Here is a 17855-nt window from a genome sequence, read left to right as displayed (position 1 = left end):
TTCAAACCCAGATAGGCCAGTTATGGATCTTCGGATCCACATTATGTCAGTAACTTCTCCACCGTGAACTATGTTAAAAACAAACACCGCTCACGCCTCACAGATGAAAGCTTACAGTCCTGCGTAAAGATGAAAGCCCCGATTTGCAGACGCTGTGCGCAGAGGTTCGGGACCATAAGTCTTATTGTAAACATATCACGGCAGACCTGACAATGTTTGCATGAACACGCTTTTCAGCATCTCTTTATTGACCACTTTTCACACGCGGTTGCTGTACGCACACAGCCGGCTGTAGCTTTTCAGCTCACAGCCCGACAACGCAACAGCAGAGAGAGCACAGACTTTAAGGTGGCGAGGCGTGATTGCGGGTGCTGTTTTTTTTTAGCAGCATAGTGCTTTTTTTTCCAATTACTTTTTAAAAGTCAGGTCAAGGCTCCAAAAGCCCAAAGGCGATATAAGGGTGGCGGCTCACAACAGTTTTTGTTTACTACATGGATTATTTTAGTTCAGCTGGGTGTCTTTCCTTTTGTTATATTTCTTTAAGAGTTCAAAATGTGTTAATTACATAAATAAAATGTAATTTTCTCTGTAGCACTTCATGGATTTCATAAGCAACACACCTTAGTTGCTCTGTGGATTATTTTAAAAAGCAGTTAAAAACTTTTCTGTTCAAACAAGCCTTTTGTTGATCTACATATTTTATATTCTTTACATTATGTACATTTGATCTTTTACATTGTGTATAATGGCTATTGATTGTATTGTTTATTTTAATATTTGTGTACAGCGCTTTGTGACTGCCTGTCTGTGAAAAGCGCTTAATAAATAAACTTTGCTTACTTCCTTTAGTTGTTCACACAAAGCATAAAGGTGAAAAAAAAAAAACAATATATACAGTGTTATCTTCATTTTAGATTTCAAAAAGTATTTGCGGCTCCCAGTGTTTTCTTTTGCGTGGAAACAGGGTCCAAGTGGCTCTTTGTGTGTAAAAGGTTGCAGACCCCTGGTTTAGACAATGAAAAATGTGTGAAAGTATAAAAGTGGACAGCTTTATTTTTCCGTCCCTGGGGCACATAAGGCTGGCTTTGGTAAATAAGGTTTAAACGGGAGTTTGTCTTATTCACGCTAAAACAGGAATAACTGCTGTACCCGTAAAAACGTCAAATGTAACCCTCCGCGGGGACCACTGAGCCAAATAACTGCGACACTTAACTCGCTTACAGTCAATGCTTCGCACACGGAAATGTATACTAAAAACAGCCACCTTTGCCGCTTGACAAGTTTTAAGGCTAGTTTTTCTAGCTCGACCAAAAGTGTTTCCCCTCCCAAAGAAACCCGGTGTCTGTACTTCCGAAAAAAGGAGTGAAGCCCGGAAACGTCAACGGTCTTCAGCATTTTGTCGGCACGGTGTCTGCTCGCAGGTCTGCCAGTTGGACAGACGATAAGCCCAGTAGCAGGTAGGCTAAACACAGCAATATCTTCGCTTTATTTCTGCTGTTTGCAAAATGCTAGCTACTTCACGCAAATGAATGTTAGAGCAGTTTAAACCATCGTGAGAAAATCCTGACTCCCACACTGAAAGAAATGGTTACACTGGAACCTATTGTTCATCTCTCCCGGGAATTACTTCCCACGATAAAGCTTTTTTCGCCCTAACCACAAACAGCTAGCGTACGAATGCACTTATAGGCATCCAAATCCCGCGTGGGAAATCTGCCAGGCTGTAATAATTATGTTAAAAACAATTTGTTTGATAATTCATCGTTTCTGTGCTGTTTGACTGCACTTATCAGTTAACGTCCGCGTGCCATTGTCTACAGTAGCGTGCGAATGTCCGTTGGAAATGTCACAGTTAGTATTTCTTCCCCATTCCGCAAAATCAGTGTTCCGGTCATTTCGCCACACAAATATTTGATATATCCGCTGTGCAGTGGCGGTCCTAGCTGTTTTTGCGCCCTGGGCGAACACTCCCTCTGGCGCACCTTGCAAACGAAGGGCGCCCTTACTCCCAGCAAATGGGCGATAGAAAACTGATTGGTGCCTATGCCGTTCCCAATATGCGCTGGCATGATGTCGGGGCAGCATGAGTACCAGCAATTTTTTTTATTTATTTTTTTCCCCCATGCCCCTGATGGCGCCCCCCACCACGATGCCCCCCCCCCCCCCCCCCCCCCACCGCCTGTGTCGCCCCTATCAAAAACCGCTACTGCCCCTGTGAAATGTTGCGAAATCCATAAATAGTGGATTTAAAAGCTGTGTGTGGCAGTAATTTCTCAGACTCGCTGGTCTTGTTCGGCGTTTTCCAAACTAGACTTACTGGGATGAGGAAATGTGCAGCTCACGTTACTCACCGGGTTCCATAATCCCTTTTTCAAATGAGTCATCTGCCGTTATTACAGGCTGTCACAACAGTGACCATGCAAACGCTGTCAGAGTAATTACACAAATTGAAATATCGTTGCCAACTATTCCATCAGAAGACTGACAGGAGCGGTATGTAAAGAGCTGTGCAGTGGTTTGCTTTTTAAAATGCAGATTTTATACACATACATTTGGTATAATTCATCATTTACCTAATACAGTTTTTGTAACGTTTCTCATGACGTTTAACATTTCTGAGTAGGAATAAGTAATCGACGTGCACTGAGTTGAAGATGTGAGAAGTTAATGTCCACCTTTCACAAAGTATCTGCCCGTTACAGCTTCTAGGGAAAACAATCCTTCTTTTCTTTCTTTTCTTTTTGTGAAGCTTGAAAAAATGGAGAGCCAGAGTCAGGTTTTGGAAAGGCTGCGCACAGCGTTTGAATCGCGTGTTACAATACCGGAGAAGTTTCGCAGGACACAGCTGACCAACCTAATGTCCATGATCAAAGACAACGAGGAGCAGATTGTAAATGCGCTGCACAAAGACCTCACAAAGGTACAGGACTGTGCTCACGTGTTCCACACAAAGCATGAACACATGACTGTAATTCTCCAACACATAATTACGCAACTAAAGCCTCAGGCTTTTGTTTGTCTTGCTGTCATGATGATTTTGCAATCATGACAATTTGTTTTAAAGCCCGTAATACAACTGTACGGAAGTGGTTAACATCTCCTTTAAAAAACATTAAAGTGAGAATAGTTTAGTGAATTTAATCGATAAATCCAATGGTTTTATTAGTAGATTATTCATTGTTGTCTGCTGTTCTTAAATAAGCACTAATTGTCTTGCTGTTGTTGCTGTCGTTGCACAATAGCCAAAATTTGAGGCTATCCTGTCTGAGGTTGAAATAGTGATGAACGAGCTCCATTGCGCCCTCAGTAACCTCACAAGCTGGATGCAGCCGGAGTATGTGAGCAAAAACTTGGTAAGTTTAAAAAAAAAAAGACTTATTAATAGTGTGTGTGCGACCAAATAAAACAAAAAAGGAAACGTTACACAACTGTTTTCATGGCCCAAGTAATACTCCTCATGTCAAACAAGTTGAACCTCTTGTGTCCTCGCAGTCTTTTTCCTGCAGAGAGAAATCCCTGGCACCTCCCAGAGAGATTTCAGGCAGTGCCAAAGGAAATTCACCACTGCAGAATGATGAGAATGAATGTAGCAACTCCACTCTGAACGTATTTATTAGGAAATCACTGTTAAACAAAGAGCACAGACTGAAATACGACGTGTGCTGCGCTTTCTATTTTTTGCAAGATGAAATTTATGGCCAGTGCCTCATTGGCACATATAGTTTTCAGACTGTTTTTAATGTTAAATTTATAAAATGTATATGTCTAGCATTTACTGACAGCAATCCAGAATATCTTCATATATCTATGCATGTCCTGCATTTTGAAAAGCCTTTTCTTGCTGCATAATTTATTTTGTAATGTTTTCTGTTGTTCAGGCCACAAAGCTTGATGAATGTTTTGTACGGAGGGAACCTTTAGGAGTTGTGTTGATCATCGGGCCATGGAACTACCCCATGCAACTTCTCATCGTACCCTTGATTGGAGCCATTGCTGCAGGTAGTTCCACAAACACGCTTTTAGCAAAACTAAATCCTGAAGGCAACATTAAAATTGATGACAATAATGTAATCACAGGTACCTTGAGTGAGGTGACTTCAGAGATTTAATGCTAGCTCAGGAAAAATGTAACTGGGAGGGGCGTGGTGGTGTGACATGTGAATACCTCACAGGAGCGCGCTGAACAATCTGCAGACGTCTTAGGGATGTTTTGAAGTTCAATAATTCAAATGTGATGAAATAAAGGGATGACTAACAGTTCATAGACACAGTGGAACTCAACTTGGTAATATTTCTAAAAGTAAGAGCGAAAGTTTTAAAGTGAGCTGACAGAATTTGCAAATATGGCAACGAGTCCTAGAGTCCACCTTGAATGATTTTATAGACTTCACGTGCCTTTACATGCTGCCTGTTGTTGATGTCTTTGATTAGGAAACTGTGTGGTCATCAAGCCCTCCGAAGTCAGCGCCGCCACAGACAATCTGATAACGGAGCTCATCCCCAAATATCTGTCTAAGGTGAAATAACTGATAATATCAACCAGAAGTAACAGACAAATGAGTTTTTCACAATTGTTATGAATAGAGATGGGCACAGTGAACGTGACAGTGACGATATGACTGTTGACAGGACTGTTATGCAGTTGTTCGCGGTGGAGCAAAGGAGACCCAAGCCCTTCTGAAGAATCGATTTGACCACATTTTCTACACAGGTAAAAACCTCAGAGCACACAGGTATGCATCAGATGTCAGGAATTTTACATAGCCAAAGCTTCACTGTACTGTTTAGAGGTTTAGATGATTATGAGTTAATTATGAACTGTCTAATACAGCATGTCAATAGTAAAGTGACACACAATTCTCTCCTCTTTTCCCTGGTTGGCTTAGTAAGACTGAAATGTAGATTATCCTTTTCTGTTCTGGGAACTGAGTCTTCACCCGTCTTTGTTAGGTTCTCAGGCTGTGGCACGCGTTGTCCTCCAGGCTGCTGCAGTCCACCTGACCCCAGTGACCTTGGAGCTGGGAGGCAAGTGCCCCTGCTTAATATATGGTCGGGTGAATGCCACTGCTGCTGCTCACCGCTTGGTGTGGTCCAAGTTTTTCAATGCTGGCCAGAGCTGTGTGGCACCGGATTATGTTCTGTGCTCGAAAGCCACTTGTGATGCCCTTGTGCCTGCGTTGCGCCAGGTCCTGGAGGACTTCTACGGCAGTGACATTCAGAAGAGCCCCGATATGTCACGCATTGTAACACCTAAACACTGGACTCGTCTGATGGGACTGCTCAACAGGACCAAGGGCAAGGTCGTTGTGGGAGGAGAGCACGACGAGAAGGATAGGTACATAGGTGGGTTAAAAAGTATTTTAAGGAGGATTTGGTGTTTGGTATAAGACCGTATATTAGCTGGTATACATTTACTTTTAAATAAACAATGCAAAAAATGTTACACCAGTCGGCCACAACATTAAGAATACCTGCCTAATATTGTGTAGGTCCTCTCTTTCCACCAGCTCTGACCCGTTGAGGCGTGGACAAGTAATCTCTGTCTGGTATCGGGACATTGGTAGCCAGTCCCTTGGGTCCTGGCGGTTGCAGGGTAGGGCCTGTGGAGCGGGCTTGTTCCAGTCTTTCCCATTGTTGCACAGTTGGATTTGGATCTGGAAAGTGAGGAGGCCAAGTCAACACTTAAATTCTTTGTCATGTTGAACCGGTCTTGAACAGTTTCTCTGGTGTGATGGGACACATTGTCCTACTGGGGGAGACTGCTGCCATTGGGGAGTGCCATTACCATGGCAAGGTGTGTTGGGTCTACAAAAATGTTTAGGTAGGTGGTACAAGTCAAACTAAATAAACATCAATGTCAGAACCCAGGATTTCTCCACAGAACATTACTTTTTCCTAGTTTTTGTTCATTGTTGTGGCTGATCTGTGTTTAGATCACACTTTTACTTAATGTTTCAAGGAAAAACAAAAAGAGGAAATTAACAGTCTTCTTGACCATTGATGTAGGGAAAGTTGCTCTCCCAGCCCAGAGTTAGCCTTGCACCGCTTTTAAAAAAGAAAAAGAAATTGCCTTTCAGCTTTGAGACCTGTACTATATTGCCAGAATTATTTGCTTGTCTGCTTTCACATGCATATGAACTTGAGTGACATCCCAATTTCAATCCATATGGCTGAAAATACCTTCCGCGAATGGATGGATGGTTGAAAATGACATCAGCCTAACCTTTTCAGATCTAACTTCCACAAGTTTAGCAGTGTGTTTCTGGGAACTTTTGACTATTCTCTCAGAAGCACATTTGTGAGGTCAGAGACTGATGTTGCATGAGAAGGCCTGACTCGCAGTCTCTGCTCTACATAATTCTCCTCAAAGGTGTTCTTTTGGGTTGAGGTCAGGACTCTGGCAGTTCTTAGACACCAAACTGACTCATCCATATCTTTATGGAAATTGCTTTATGCACTGTTAGTGATGTTGTAACAGGAAGGGGCCATCCCAAAACGGTTCCCACAAAATTGGGAGTGTGAAATTGTTCAAAATATCTTGCTCTGCTGAAACGTTAAGAGTTCCTTTCACTAGAACTAAGGGACTGAATCCAACTTCTGAAAAACACTACACCATAATTCCCCCTCCACCAAACTTTACACTTGGCACAGTGCAATCAGACCAGTACCATTCTAGCGACAGAGAAGTGTGATTGGTCTCTCCAGAGAACAAATCTCCACTGTGTTAGAGTCCAGTGGCAGGGTGGTGAACACCACATGAAGTTTGGGGCTCTGTAACGGTTGGCTCTGCAGAAACGTGGTGACCTCTGTGCACTATGCACCTCAGTTGTTATTTTATATGGCCTACCACTTTGTGGCCGACTTACTGTCGATCCTAATCGCTCTTACTTGGTTATAATGCAACAGCTGACTGTGGAATATTTTTAATAGTGAGGAAATTTCATGAGTGGACTTGTTGCAAAGGTGGCATCCTATCACAGTAACACACTGCAATTCCCTGAGCTCATGAGAGCGACCCATTCTTTCACAAATGCAGTAAAACTGCTTGATTTTATCCACCTTGCCATGAAATGATTGGAACACCTGAATTAAATGACTTGGATGGCACAGTGAATACTAGTGTTTAAATAGTCTCACTTTTTCTTAAAGCAGTCTTTATATTAGAGTGTGACCAGTGTATTGATGAGGCTGATATATTGGCTGACATTAGCTATTTGGAGATTCATTGGTGTGATGAGTGATTAAATGAGAATGTAAAAAGTAAAGAAGAGACAAGAGAAACACCCTTCAACCAAGTTATGCATGTTGATTTTTGCAAAGTTTGTCCACCAGAGGGCGTTCTACAACTTTCCTGCTGGTAACATGGAACAAACAACAACCAGCAGATCAGAGCAGAGTTGGGCAATAAAACAAGATTATTTTTAAACTGCATTGTCGTTAGCTTAGTAAAGACTCAAACATTAACTACATATAAAAATGTTAGAAAAATCTGAGTGAAAGGGGGAAAAGCGCAAACAAAAACCAAACAAATGGATTCATGTGTATTTTTGTACCCAAGTTACTAACAGAAACCAGGTCACATGGGTAACACACTTCATTATTTTTGTCAGTGAGATCATTATGTTATTCCTCTTTTGACTACATCCTTTACAGGTCATCTCACCTCATTCCTTGTATCCTTTTTTTTTGTCACACGTTTCTATAAAGTAGCTTGAGTCTGAATTTCCTTGACTGAAAAAAATGCATATATGAAAGAATATTTTGTCCTCATCTTTCCATAGCTCCAACGGTAGTGGTGGATGTAGCTGAAGATGATGCTCTAATGGAGGAGGAGATCTTTGGCCCCATCCTGCCGATCCTCACGATTGAGTCTCTGGAGGAAAGCATCAAATTAACCAAAACAAAAGAGAAGCCTCTGGCCTTCTATGTTTTCTCAGATGAATCCTCTGTAAGAACACAGAACTCTGCAGCCTCCACTTTCTGCTGTAACATTTATAACATTTAGTCTTTTAGCTAATATTGTCATTATTTCTTTAAGGTGGTGAAGAAGGTGCTGGAAAATTCAAGCAGTGGAGGATTCTGCTCTAATGATGGAATTGTGCACATGGCCCTGCCAGGCCTGCCCTTTGGAGGTGTAGGTATGTGTCAGGCTGGCCTGCTGAGAAAGAGATGTAAGAGATGCAGTCATATGCGTAACCAGTGTTCACTCTGCCATCCAGGAAACAGTGGATTTGGTCACTACCATGGTCACTGGGGCTTTGAGGCGTTCAGTCACCAGCGAGCAGTCATGCTGCGTGGTTGGGCTTTGGAAAAACTTAACGCCCTGCGCTACCCACCGTATAGTGATGAAAAGTTGAGCTGGCTGCGCTGGACCACCTCACCCAAGAGCTGCTCAATCATGTGATGACCGGCAAGAAGAGTGTGAGTGAGAGCGAGAGATGATGAGTAACAGTTCACATTAAGGATTTTGTAATAAGCCTTAGTAATTAAGTTTATTTAGATGTTAAGGCATTCGTATCTTACTTAATAACAGTATAGATGTTTAAGAAGTTGCTTTGAGTGTCTTAGTTATTTAGAATAACATTAAAATTCATTGTGGTTTGACTTATCCATGAAGGAGTCGCTCGAGCCTCGATTATATTTTCTGCATCCACCGGTCTGCTAAGATGTAGTTGGATGTAAATAACAAAAATTATGTCATCTTACTTACTTTTATGCTGTTTTATTAAATAACTCATTTTTGTTAATATTGGCTCTAAATAGACAAGTTTCTTATTAAGGTTCATGACTCTGTTATGCTCATAATATTTCTGTTATTTTTACAGATCCCCCATCTGGACTGAGCGCTGCATGTTGTCAAGTGTCATTCAAAAAATGAATAAAGTTGCATTCAAATAAATCATTTTAGTGTTGAAGCAGATAAAGAAATAGCTCTTTTGAATTTATTTTGTTACCCAACAAAGACGATGTTTTATTTACCTCACTGGATTATTATACCTGTGGCAGTATCGGGCATGTCTTAGGAGTGATGATGCATATGATAAACATATGATTATTTCCTTTTGAAAGAGCTTTTCCCAAAGTGCTCATTTTCTGCACAAACTATCTGCTGAAATATTAACTGCATTACGGACTTACTAGCTTTAAAAGCGAGTAATCAAAGATGCTTCCTGTTGCCTTTTTCCCCCTCTTTGTTGTCCTACCTCTACAAACTGTGCTGTATTAATCCTGTGGTTTAACTTGGCCTGTTAGACTGTACCAGACTGAGGTTCTTGAAGTCATGTGCCAAGTACTTTTTGAAAAGTTCCTGCCTTTCTAACAGTTTTGAATAACATCTGACATGTCAGGTTAATGTTTTAAAAAACTGTGTCGAACAGCCTTAAAAAAAAAGAAAAAAGCTTTTTAAGAAAAGTAAAATTCTCTCTCATAATCTTTATATTATGAAGGGAGAAATCGGTGACCAAATCGGTGTTGGCTATGTTTATTTGATAGAGCTTTTTCTGAATGTTTTCTAAAAGTGACTTATTTTTGTTCAAAATGATGTTTGCTGAGTGTCGGTATGTTAGAAATGTATCAGAATTGTAATACTGTACACTGACTAATATCATTGCATTGACAATGAGCATATCTAATAATACTCTTCAAATAGGGAACATTATTAAAGTGAATATAATCTTCAGTAAGACTTACAACTAGTGATTGAGACAATGATGCCTCCTGATAATTGCCTGCCTAAAATGTTAGCATGTTGGTCTTTTTGTAGCCAGAAGCTATCACGTTTAGCGGTGCAACGTTTAGCTAACGTTAGCTAGCTTGATTAACAAGGTGCCGACTTCAAACTTATTGTGTTAGTAATGCAGCTATACAAGTAATTTTAGCAACTTTAAACCAATAATGCTCATGAGTATCTTTCTCCTGTAAGTCGAAACCATATTATATTTGCCAGGAAATTATATATTTTGTTATTGTTTATTCAATCTTCTGACATTAAAAACAAATACTAATTAGCATTTGTTAGCATATGCTGGTTTCATTTTCATGACGGTGAAATGTCTCATCTTTGCTACACTTGTGCAACTCATTGCTTAAAAATGCATTGTCCTATTTATTTACTTTTTTGGTTGGGAAACCAAAAGTACACTGACATCTCATAAAAGCTCATTTATCAAATATGACACACTTGGTGTTACATGTTAAGCATAATTATGATAATAGGAGTAATTATTACACTTTATTTTCATATGCTTCCTAAAATTGCCTCTTTGACCTATCAACTGATAAAACTTGTATTATTTCATGTAGATTTTTTTTATTTAGAGGTTGGTTGTGTTATTGTGCACACATGAATTTTTCTCTAACTTCTTAATGGAAATAAAAGATGATACTGTGTGGTAAGTTTACATCTGCAGTTGTTATAGACGACATGCTGTGGCGTTAAATGGCCGCGCATCTTAAATGTCAACTGTGTCCGTTTTCCTGTTCCTGTGCTGCATAGTTATGTGTAATTTTGTTACAGTGTTGCCGTTTTAACAACCGTACAGTTTTAGCCAGATGGTTTCTGTCACTGTTTTTCGTGAAGTAATGTGAATAATGTAACTTTGCTTCATGGTGTGACAAAATTAATAAAAAATAAAAATAGTTTCAAACACAGCCTTTAACCTCCAGCTGAAAACTTAACAGTACACTACTGGATCAAGAAGTAGCACATTTTGTGAGTCATGTTTAACTGATCATATTTATTACAAATATTAAGCATCAGGTCATCAAATCAGGTTCTCTCTGGTCTCGAGTGGACATCAGCCAGGAGAGAGAAACAGATGGCTCTGTACTCTTAAGCTTTCCCCCTAAACAAGCTCATGTACAGTACAGCTCAGCCACCATAGAGAAAGGACCAAAGCCCACCCAGATGAAACACTGCTTTCCTTCCTGTGGTATAAATTATAAAAATCAACTACGTTTTAATATCACTTCTTTGAAGATTTCTTTCACAGAAATTACGTTTAAAAAAAAAAAAAAAGGAAACAGCACCATCATAAAAAGACGTTACTGTGATGACTGTACATGAGGCTGGCTTGGGTCCTGCTCATGTGTAAGCTACTACTGAGTGGAGGAGAAACACGGGGAGGCTGGATCTTGCTCTCTTGACTCCTGAAGATGATCTTGCAGCTAGCAGACAGCTCTGCTGTGGTGCGTTCATGGCTCTGGTTTGTATGAGGAGGGTGGATTTGTCCCAGGGGAGGCCTTCTCAGGATCTGTGGACTCTGGCTGGGGCGAGGGGCTTGCTGCTGCTGCTTCTGCTGCCGCTGCCGCCGGCTCTTTCTGCACCAGCTCTGGCTCATCCTGCCCTGCCTGTGGTGGGTGGACCAGGACCCGGTCGATGAGGCCAAAGTCCTGTGCTTCCATGGGACTCATGTAGCGATCCCTTTCCATTACACTTTCTGTAAGTCGGACAGAAATGAGCGTTTTATAGTTTAAATGTTTTAAACTAACTTTCCTCCTCTCCTTATACACATGAAAATCGAAAAAGGACGTGCAAACGTCCTCTCCCGTTAATGCGGCAGGTAAATAATCAACTAACAGTGCGTATTATGTTAGCGCGATCTGCCTTATCACAAAACCTGCCATTACTGTGCATTTAGGCGACCATGATCAGAGAGACAGAGTTTGGCTCAGATGCTGGCAGTTCTCGCTGCAGTCTGCCGGTAGCGTCTCCTTTCAGGCCAGGATAGACGAATGTCACCTCGCAGTGACTAAGTTTGTGGTCAAAGGTTTTCACCCATTTGCCACAGCAGATGATTTTCGGTAAGTGAATGTGTTCAATTGTAGGCAGGGACATTACTGGATATTCTTGTGTAATTGCTACAGAATAATTTATGTTATACTTTGTTATTGCTACAGAAGAATATTTATTTTATTATTTTACATTTTTTTCCCCGGGGACCCTGTGACACCCCATTGAAGAGCCATAGACTGGATCTCTTAAGATCTCACTGTTGGGTTTGTAAGGCCATGCTACTCCTAAATTTCTATCTTGTTCAAAGGGAAGATATAAAACAAAGTTCTGAGCTAATCGACTTTAGTGTTCTCCTTTTTAAAAAAAGAATCGATAAAGAATCGAATCGTTAAACAGAATCGAAAATGGAATCGGAATCGTGAAAATCTTATCAATACCCATCCCTATTTGAGATGATGTCTAACACCTCTGTGAATTCCAAATATTAATGTTCATCACACCTGCAAGTCCTACACTCTTCAGAATAAAACATTATGGCCACCCTCGTCCATATATAATATACGGTTGGTTATTTGCATGTCACACATTGCCACGAACTTGAGACGTGCACTCCAGGCCTGGATTAGCCTTCTTTGTCTGAAATCCAAGTTTTTTGTCGCCAGGAAACATGCAAAGGGGGGAAATCATTGTGCTGCTTTTGTCCTACTTTTAAGTTTGTACTGTGTTGTGGTAATGAGCTGCACAAACATACCAATGGTCTCCAGTAACTGGCCCGTGTGTTTGGCGTAGATGTTGTTGATCTGTCTTTTCAGCTTCAGGATCTCTTCAGCCTGGATAGCAATGTCAGTGGCCTGACCCTGGACACACAGCACACTGAATGTTATTCCCTTCTTTACACCAACTGACCAGTACTCACAGAGAGACTAACTTACTCTGGCCCCTCCTGAAGGCTGGTGAACCATGATGCGGGCATTGGGCAGTGAATGCCTCATGCCTGTCGTTCCTGCTGCCAGGAGCAAGCTGCCCATGCTTGCCGCTTGGCCAACACACCAGGTGGAGATGGGATTCAGAATGTACTGCATGGTGTCATAAATGGCCAGTCCTGCTGTCACCACACCACCTTAAAAAGAGACAGAATGAGAGCTGTCTTTGCATGAATTTACTCATTTACTTAAATACACTGCATTCAACAGAGACGTTAATTATGTCAGGCATAAAATTTCATCTGTGAGATTCAGATCACAAAGTATTTGGACTGTGTGATACCAACAACACAAGATCATCTGCTGTTGCTCTTATATGTCCATATTTGGAATATACTGAAGTGGGCGTATTGTGCTTTTCCTCAAGTTTCATCACAATAAAAGCAATTTATGCTCATTTTTAAAAATGGATAACGTTAAAAAAGACAAATAAATAAAATAAAAAAAATAAAAAAATCAGGCCACCCTATGTATAGTAATCCCTTTGAGCTCCATTACCGTGAATGCATGCTGTCAAAGAGAGGGGCTAAAAGGAAGCTCTGCCCATCTGCTGTTCAAACTTTTTATTTGGCAGCCAATCAGAAGAAAGGTGGCTTAAAGGGGCGGGGCTAGAACTGCTTCTTTAACTGTTGATGGACAAATTGGCTGCACCAAAGCCCAGTATAAGATAAATCAAGATTACTTTGTATTGTGAATCGTGCAAAGCTACTCTAACAGAGTCCAAAAGTAAAACATGGAGCTGACAATGAATATAGCAGGTCCACTTTAACTTCAATGCAACGCTAGTGCAACCATCACACCCACAAACAGTGTTACAGCACTTAATACAAACTGTACCATAAGCATACATGCAATGACCAAAGCTGAAGCATGGCCACAAACACCGACAGGCTTCAGTCACAAACAAAATGACAGCAGCCTGTGAAAGTGCCAGTGAAGCAGCTGGTTTTGCTTCTGTTACTACAAATCAAGAAACTGTTACTTTATAAATACTGCGATTAAAAACATCAATATTTTGAATAAGCAATAAAAAATTATAGTTAATTTTAAAGGTTTTAACTGCACTACTTTTTGGCAAAAGAATTGAGCCTTAGCACAATGACACAAATATACGAGAAAATATTGATAGTTAGTGCGAGTACTCTCGCAGTCAGCAGTGGTTTACTGTAACACTGACGCAGCTCAGCCTTTCTCCGTGGATCAGAAATGAAAAAGTTGTGCTCTAACAAGTTCTTTGCTGTTTCATTTTCATGACGGTGAAATGTCTCATTCCTTCATCCTTCTTTTCATAAAGTTTATCAATAAACCTCACAGCAAAATACTCAGATTGGAACTCTTCGTTTTGATTATGTCATACCAGGACTGTTGATGTACATGTGGATGGGCTTGTTGTTGCTTTCTGACTGTAGGAAGAGCAGCTGGGCTATAACCAGACTGGCTATGGAGTCATCGATCTGAGCAGACGGGGAAGAGAAAGAGCTTGAATATAAATCACTCTGAAAACATGTTTCCAAAAATCTTCAGGAAGACACTTACAGGACCCATTACACATATGATTCTCTCTCTCAGGAGGCGAGAGTAGATGTCATATGCTCGTTCTCCTCTCCCCTGAAACAAAACAAACAAAAAACGAAACAAAAGGAGAGGATTTTAAATCAAATGACAAAGATGTTCTCTGTGGATTACAGGTCTGAACAGCACAGTATCTCAAATTCATACAGAAGGTTCACAAATATGCTGCCGCAACACAAATTCATGTTTTTACATCGATATTAGCAGGAATAAAGCCACTTATACAGATGTCTGTCTTTGCTTTGCCAAGCAAACAAAAATTCTCTCATCCTAAATCTTCATGATTCACACCTGTTTAAATTCTTTTTGTGCAACATTTTTGTTTGCAAGAGAAAAGAAACCATCATGTATTTATATTGTATATACACCTCTATACTGACTGTATATACACTTCTACTAAACACAGAAAGTCCTGCTTCAGCCGTTCAAATGATCACACTCACCGTCTGCTCCACGACTATGGGTATGAGTGGAGTCCGGCATATGGAACTGTGGTGGATGGATCTGCTGTGTGTCAGTGTCAAAGAACCGATACGCAACACCTGCTGAAAGACAGACAAAAAAATCCTCCCAAGATATAGGATCAACAACACTCCCAAAAGTTCAGTAACTGCAGTTTCCAGACATTTGATAACGACTGTGTTTAGTCTGTTCCTTCCCATTCCCTACAAGGCCACCTGGGTTGGCTGGAACACTGTTTACTTAGCCTGGCAGGGCGAAGGACACTGTCTCAGCTGAACTATGGACACGCACACACATACATATACTGATAAGCACTCACCGACGCATCACCCTCCCTACCCCGGATCCAACGCCACCTCCAACGCTTACCTCCCCTCTGATGTGGCCATCGGGTCAGTTGGAGGCGCAGTCGAAAGATTGCAGCGGTCCCAGATCAGATGTACACACTGGAACTCTTTCCCATGTTGCTTGTCTGTGTTTATTGTGCTATGGTGTGTTGATATCTGTGCATTCCTGTATTATCATTTTGTGTTACACATTTCGATGTTTTTTTCCTCGCTACCTAGCCTGACCTGTCTCCCCAATGTGATGTTTGTGTATTGTATGTACGGTCGGCAAGGTCTGTCATCTTGGTTGTGGCCAAAGACCTGCAACTGACAAATAAAGGCTATCTCATCTCATCTCTCATTTACAGACTGCTGTTGCCACCTAGTGTCAAGCATGGCTCAGTCCTAGCTGAGACAGGGAAAAAACTTTGCCCGGTTTGTTGGGTCTTCATTTCTGCTGAGACATTTAGATGGTAGAGTCTGAATATGGTGTAAACAACATAAAAGCATATCTCCATCCTGCTTTGTATAAACTGGTCAAACTGGTATAATGGTGTGGACGATACTTTCAGTGAACATTTTGGCCCCTTTAATACTAACTAAGCATCATTTATAGGGCAGAAGTAACCATGTACAGCCTTTTATGATCTGCCCATCTTAATCGCTGCTTCCAGCATGATCTCAGACTGGTTTCGTGAACACGACAATGGATTCACTGCACTCAAATGAGTCACAAGATCTCAGTCTAACAGAGCACTTTGGGACGTAACAGAGATTCATATCATGAATGTGCAGCTGTCAAATCTGCAGCAAGTGCATGACACTATGTGTGACCATATGCATCATGTGAATAAAGGCCAACATCTCTAAGGGATGTTTTCAGCACTAGTTTGTTTTTAAGTGACAGACTAAAATTGCTTAAGGAGCAAACATGTTCATAAGTTCACAGCTGTCCTCGGACTAAAAAATAATCCAGAGAGAATTTGCTCATAGAATTCTGATCATGAGTTGAAACTTTTTTTCATACGACTATTTTGAACACTCTTTGTACAATCAAATAATAATAACAATAATACAAACTAAAAAAAACTAAAGAAGCACCGCGTGGGGAGAAAGCCCCACAAACTGCTTTTAAGCTCGTTGTGTTTGCTGATCGGGCTCTCTGTGATCCTCAGTGCTGTTAGCGTACAGAGCTGGCAGCTTTAACCTCCTAGGACCTGGCGTCCACATATGTGGACATCACATTTTGGGTTATTTAGACCAAAATACTCAATTTCGCTCTACAAGGGCCTGATATCCACTTACGAGGACATTATACTGCTACTGTTCTATCGAAATTTTAAACAAATATCCTCATATGTGGCTCTCATTTTTCTTAAAAATAAGGTAAAAAAAATCTGGTAATTCTTTGTTTTTACATTCATCGAGTCCCAATATGCCTAAATATCAAAGAGAAATTAAAAATGCATGTCGTGGAAGAGTTCGAGTCTTAGGAAGTTAAAGGTGATGCCATCAGACTTATGTCACACAAGCTGTTAGCTAACATCATCAACACGACAGAATAACAGCACAAACCGCCGAGTACACATATAACCAGTTTGTGATGTGTCGTCTGCGGACAGTCAAGCTTACTGGAAAGGTTTTCAGTACTCACTCGTAACAGCATTTTGAAGGATTTTAGGGTTTAGCTTTCCTGTGTGACCCCGGAGCTCCTCCGGAACCAATTTCAACTTCTTCTTCCTTTGGGTTTATTGGCACTTATCCAACGGGTTTGGAGGTGCTATACCGCCACCTGCTGACCAACCTCATCGTGCTGGCTTTCTTCGTCTGTCAGTTGGCAAACCACGCAATGGTGCGTTTAACCCGGCTAACGCTGTTTCCTCAAACTTCGTGAGCACCTAAAAGAAAAAAGAGTTCCATTCAGAGGCACTTAGTCCAGCTACAAATCTATATAGTATGAAGAGGAAGCACGTGTTAAATAATAATGGTGAGGATTAGGAAGAGGCAAATTAGTGAAAAATCAGGCACCAAGTATTTAAGAGCCTTCGTTTGAAATTAGTTTAGTTAGATTAATTAATTAGAATAATTTGTGCTTTGTTGTACAGTACTGTACAAAAGTATTGAGTCATATTTTGCTAGGATAATAGGATAGAGGTAAACGGACTGGTACTTACACAGCACCTTTCTACTCAGTTTTAGCACTCAAAGTGGGTTCTACTGCAAATCTCTTTCAGTACTTTGACACACGCATTCATTCAGTATTTTTATCTATACACAAGCACTTTTATCTAATATTCCCACACAAATACACTCAAACTCTGATGGATGCATTCAAAACATTGCTACACCCACTCTAGAACCCGAGCCTCAGGTCCAGTGATGTATTGATAATGTGTCAGTTTATATAGAAATACAGTATATAAGGCAAAAACAGAGTTTGCACAATTCTAATGAGCTTGAAAGTCAGTAAATGCTGATTTTCAGTTATTTTTCAATGCATGCTCTCTGTTTAAGCAGTCTAATGTCAATATGACCTGAAGAAGTCACTCAGATGAGTGACAAAATGTTTCTCCCACTAAAAACACTACATGTGTATAAGCAGACTCAACTTTCTGGGAGTTTTGCAGGCTCATTGAAAGATATTCCAAAGCCCTTTCTTTGAATGTTGTCAAGCTTTTGTTTTGTTCTCTATGAAGATGATCGTACACTGCTTCAGTATGTTTATATCGAGGTTCTGAAGGAGCCAGTCCATGACTGAGTGCTGCACTTTGTGTTTAC

At 40.7% G+C, this 17855-nt stretch overlaps 2 protein-coding genes across 4 annotated transcripts; one reads left to right on the top strand and one right to left on the bottom strand.

The window, feature by feature from the left end:
• The first annotated feature begins 1172 nt into the window (after positions 1-1172).
• On the top strand, positions 1173-10297 carry aldh3b1 (aldehyde dehydrogenase 3 family, member B1). Its single transcript, XM_004568608.5, has 11 exons — positions 1173-1457; positions 2750-2920; positions 3243-3353; positions 3879-3999; positions 4432-4517; positions 4630-4711; positions 4951-5343; positions 7782-7948; positions 8039-8138; positions 8220-8421; positions 8826-10297. The coding sequence occupies exons 2-10, from the start codon at positions 2759-2761 to the stop codon at positions 8402-8404; spliced, it is 1407 nt and encodes a 468-aa protein (XP_004568665.1). The 5' UTR covers positions 1173-1457; positions 2750-2758; the 3' UTR covers positions 8405-8421; positions 8826-10297.
• A 419-nt stretch (positions 10298-10716) lies between these two features.
• Positions 10717-16887, bottom strand: clpp (caseinolytic mitochondrial matrix peptidase proteolytic subunit). 3 transcript variants are annotated; one of them, XM_004568609.5, is made up of 7 exons: positions 16732-16887; positions 14733-14834; positions 14254-14325; positions 14075-14171; positions 12667-12854; positions 12486-12591; positions 10717-11438 (listed from the first exon to the last, which is right to left on the bottom strand). In XM_004568609.5, the coding sequence occupies exons 1-7, from the start codon at positions 16741-16743 to the stop codon at positions 11194-11196; spliced, it is 822 nt and encodes a 273-aa protein (XP_004568666.3). In that variant the 5' UTR covers positions 16744-16887; the 3' UTR covers positions 10717-11193. The 3 variants fall into 3 exon arrangements, with proteins under 3 accessions (XP_004568666.3, XP_014265327.3, XP_076739045.1); XM_014409841.4 differs by having other exon boundaries at positions 14733-14831; positions 16732-16885; XM_076882930.1 differs by lacking the exon at positions 16732-16887 and having other exon boundaries at positions 14733-16702.
• Between the last annotated feature and the right edge of the window lie 968 nt (positions 16888-17855).

Source organism: Maylandia zebra, linkage group LG4 (genome assembly GCF_041146795.1).
Source record: "Maylandia zebra isolate NMK-2024a linkage group LG4, Mzebra_GT3a, whole genome shotgun sequence".
Lineage (NCBI taxonomy): Eukaryota > Metazoa > Chordata > Actinopteri > Cichliformes > Cichlidae > Maylandia > Maylandia zebra.
This window is presented reverse-complemented; position numbering and strand designations above follow the sequence as displayed.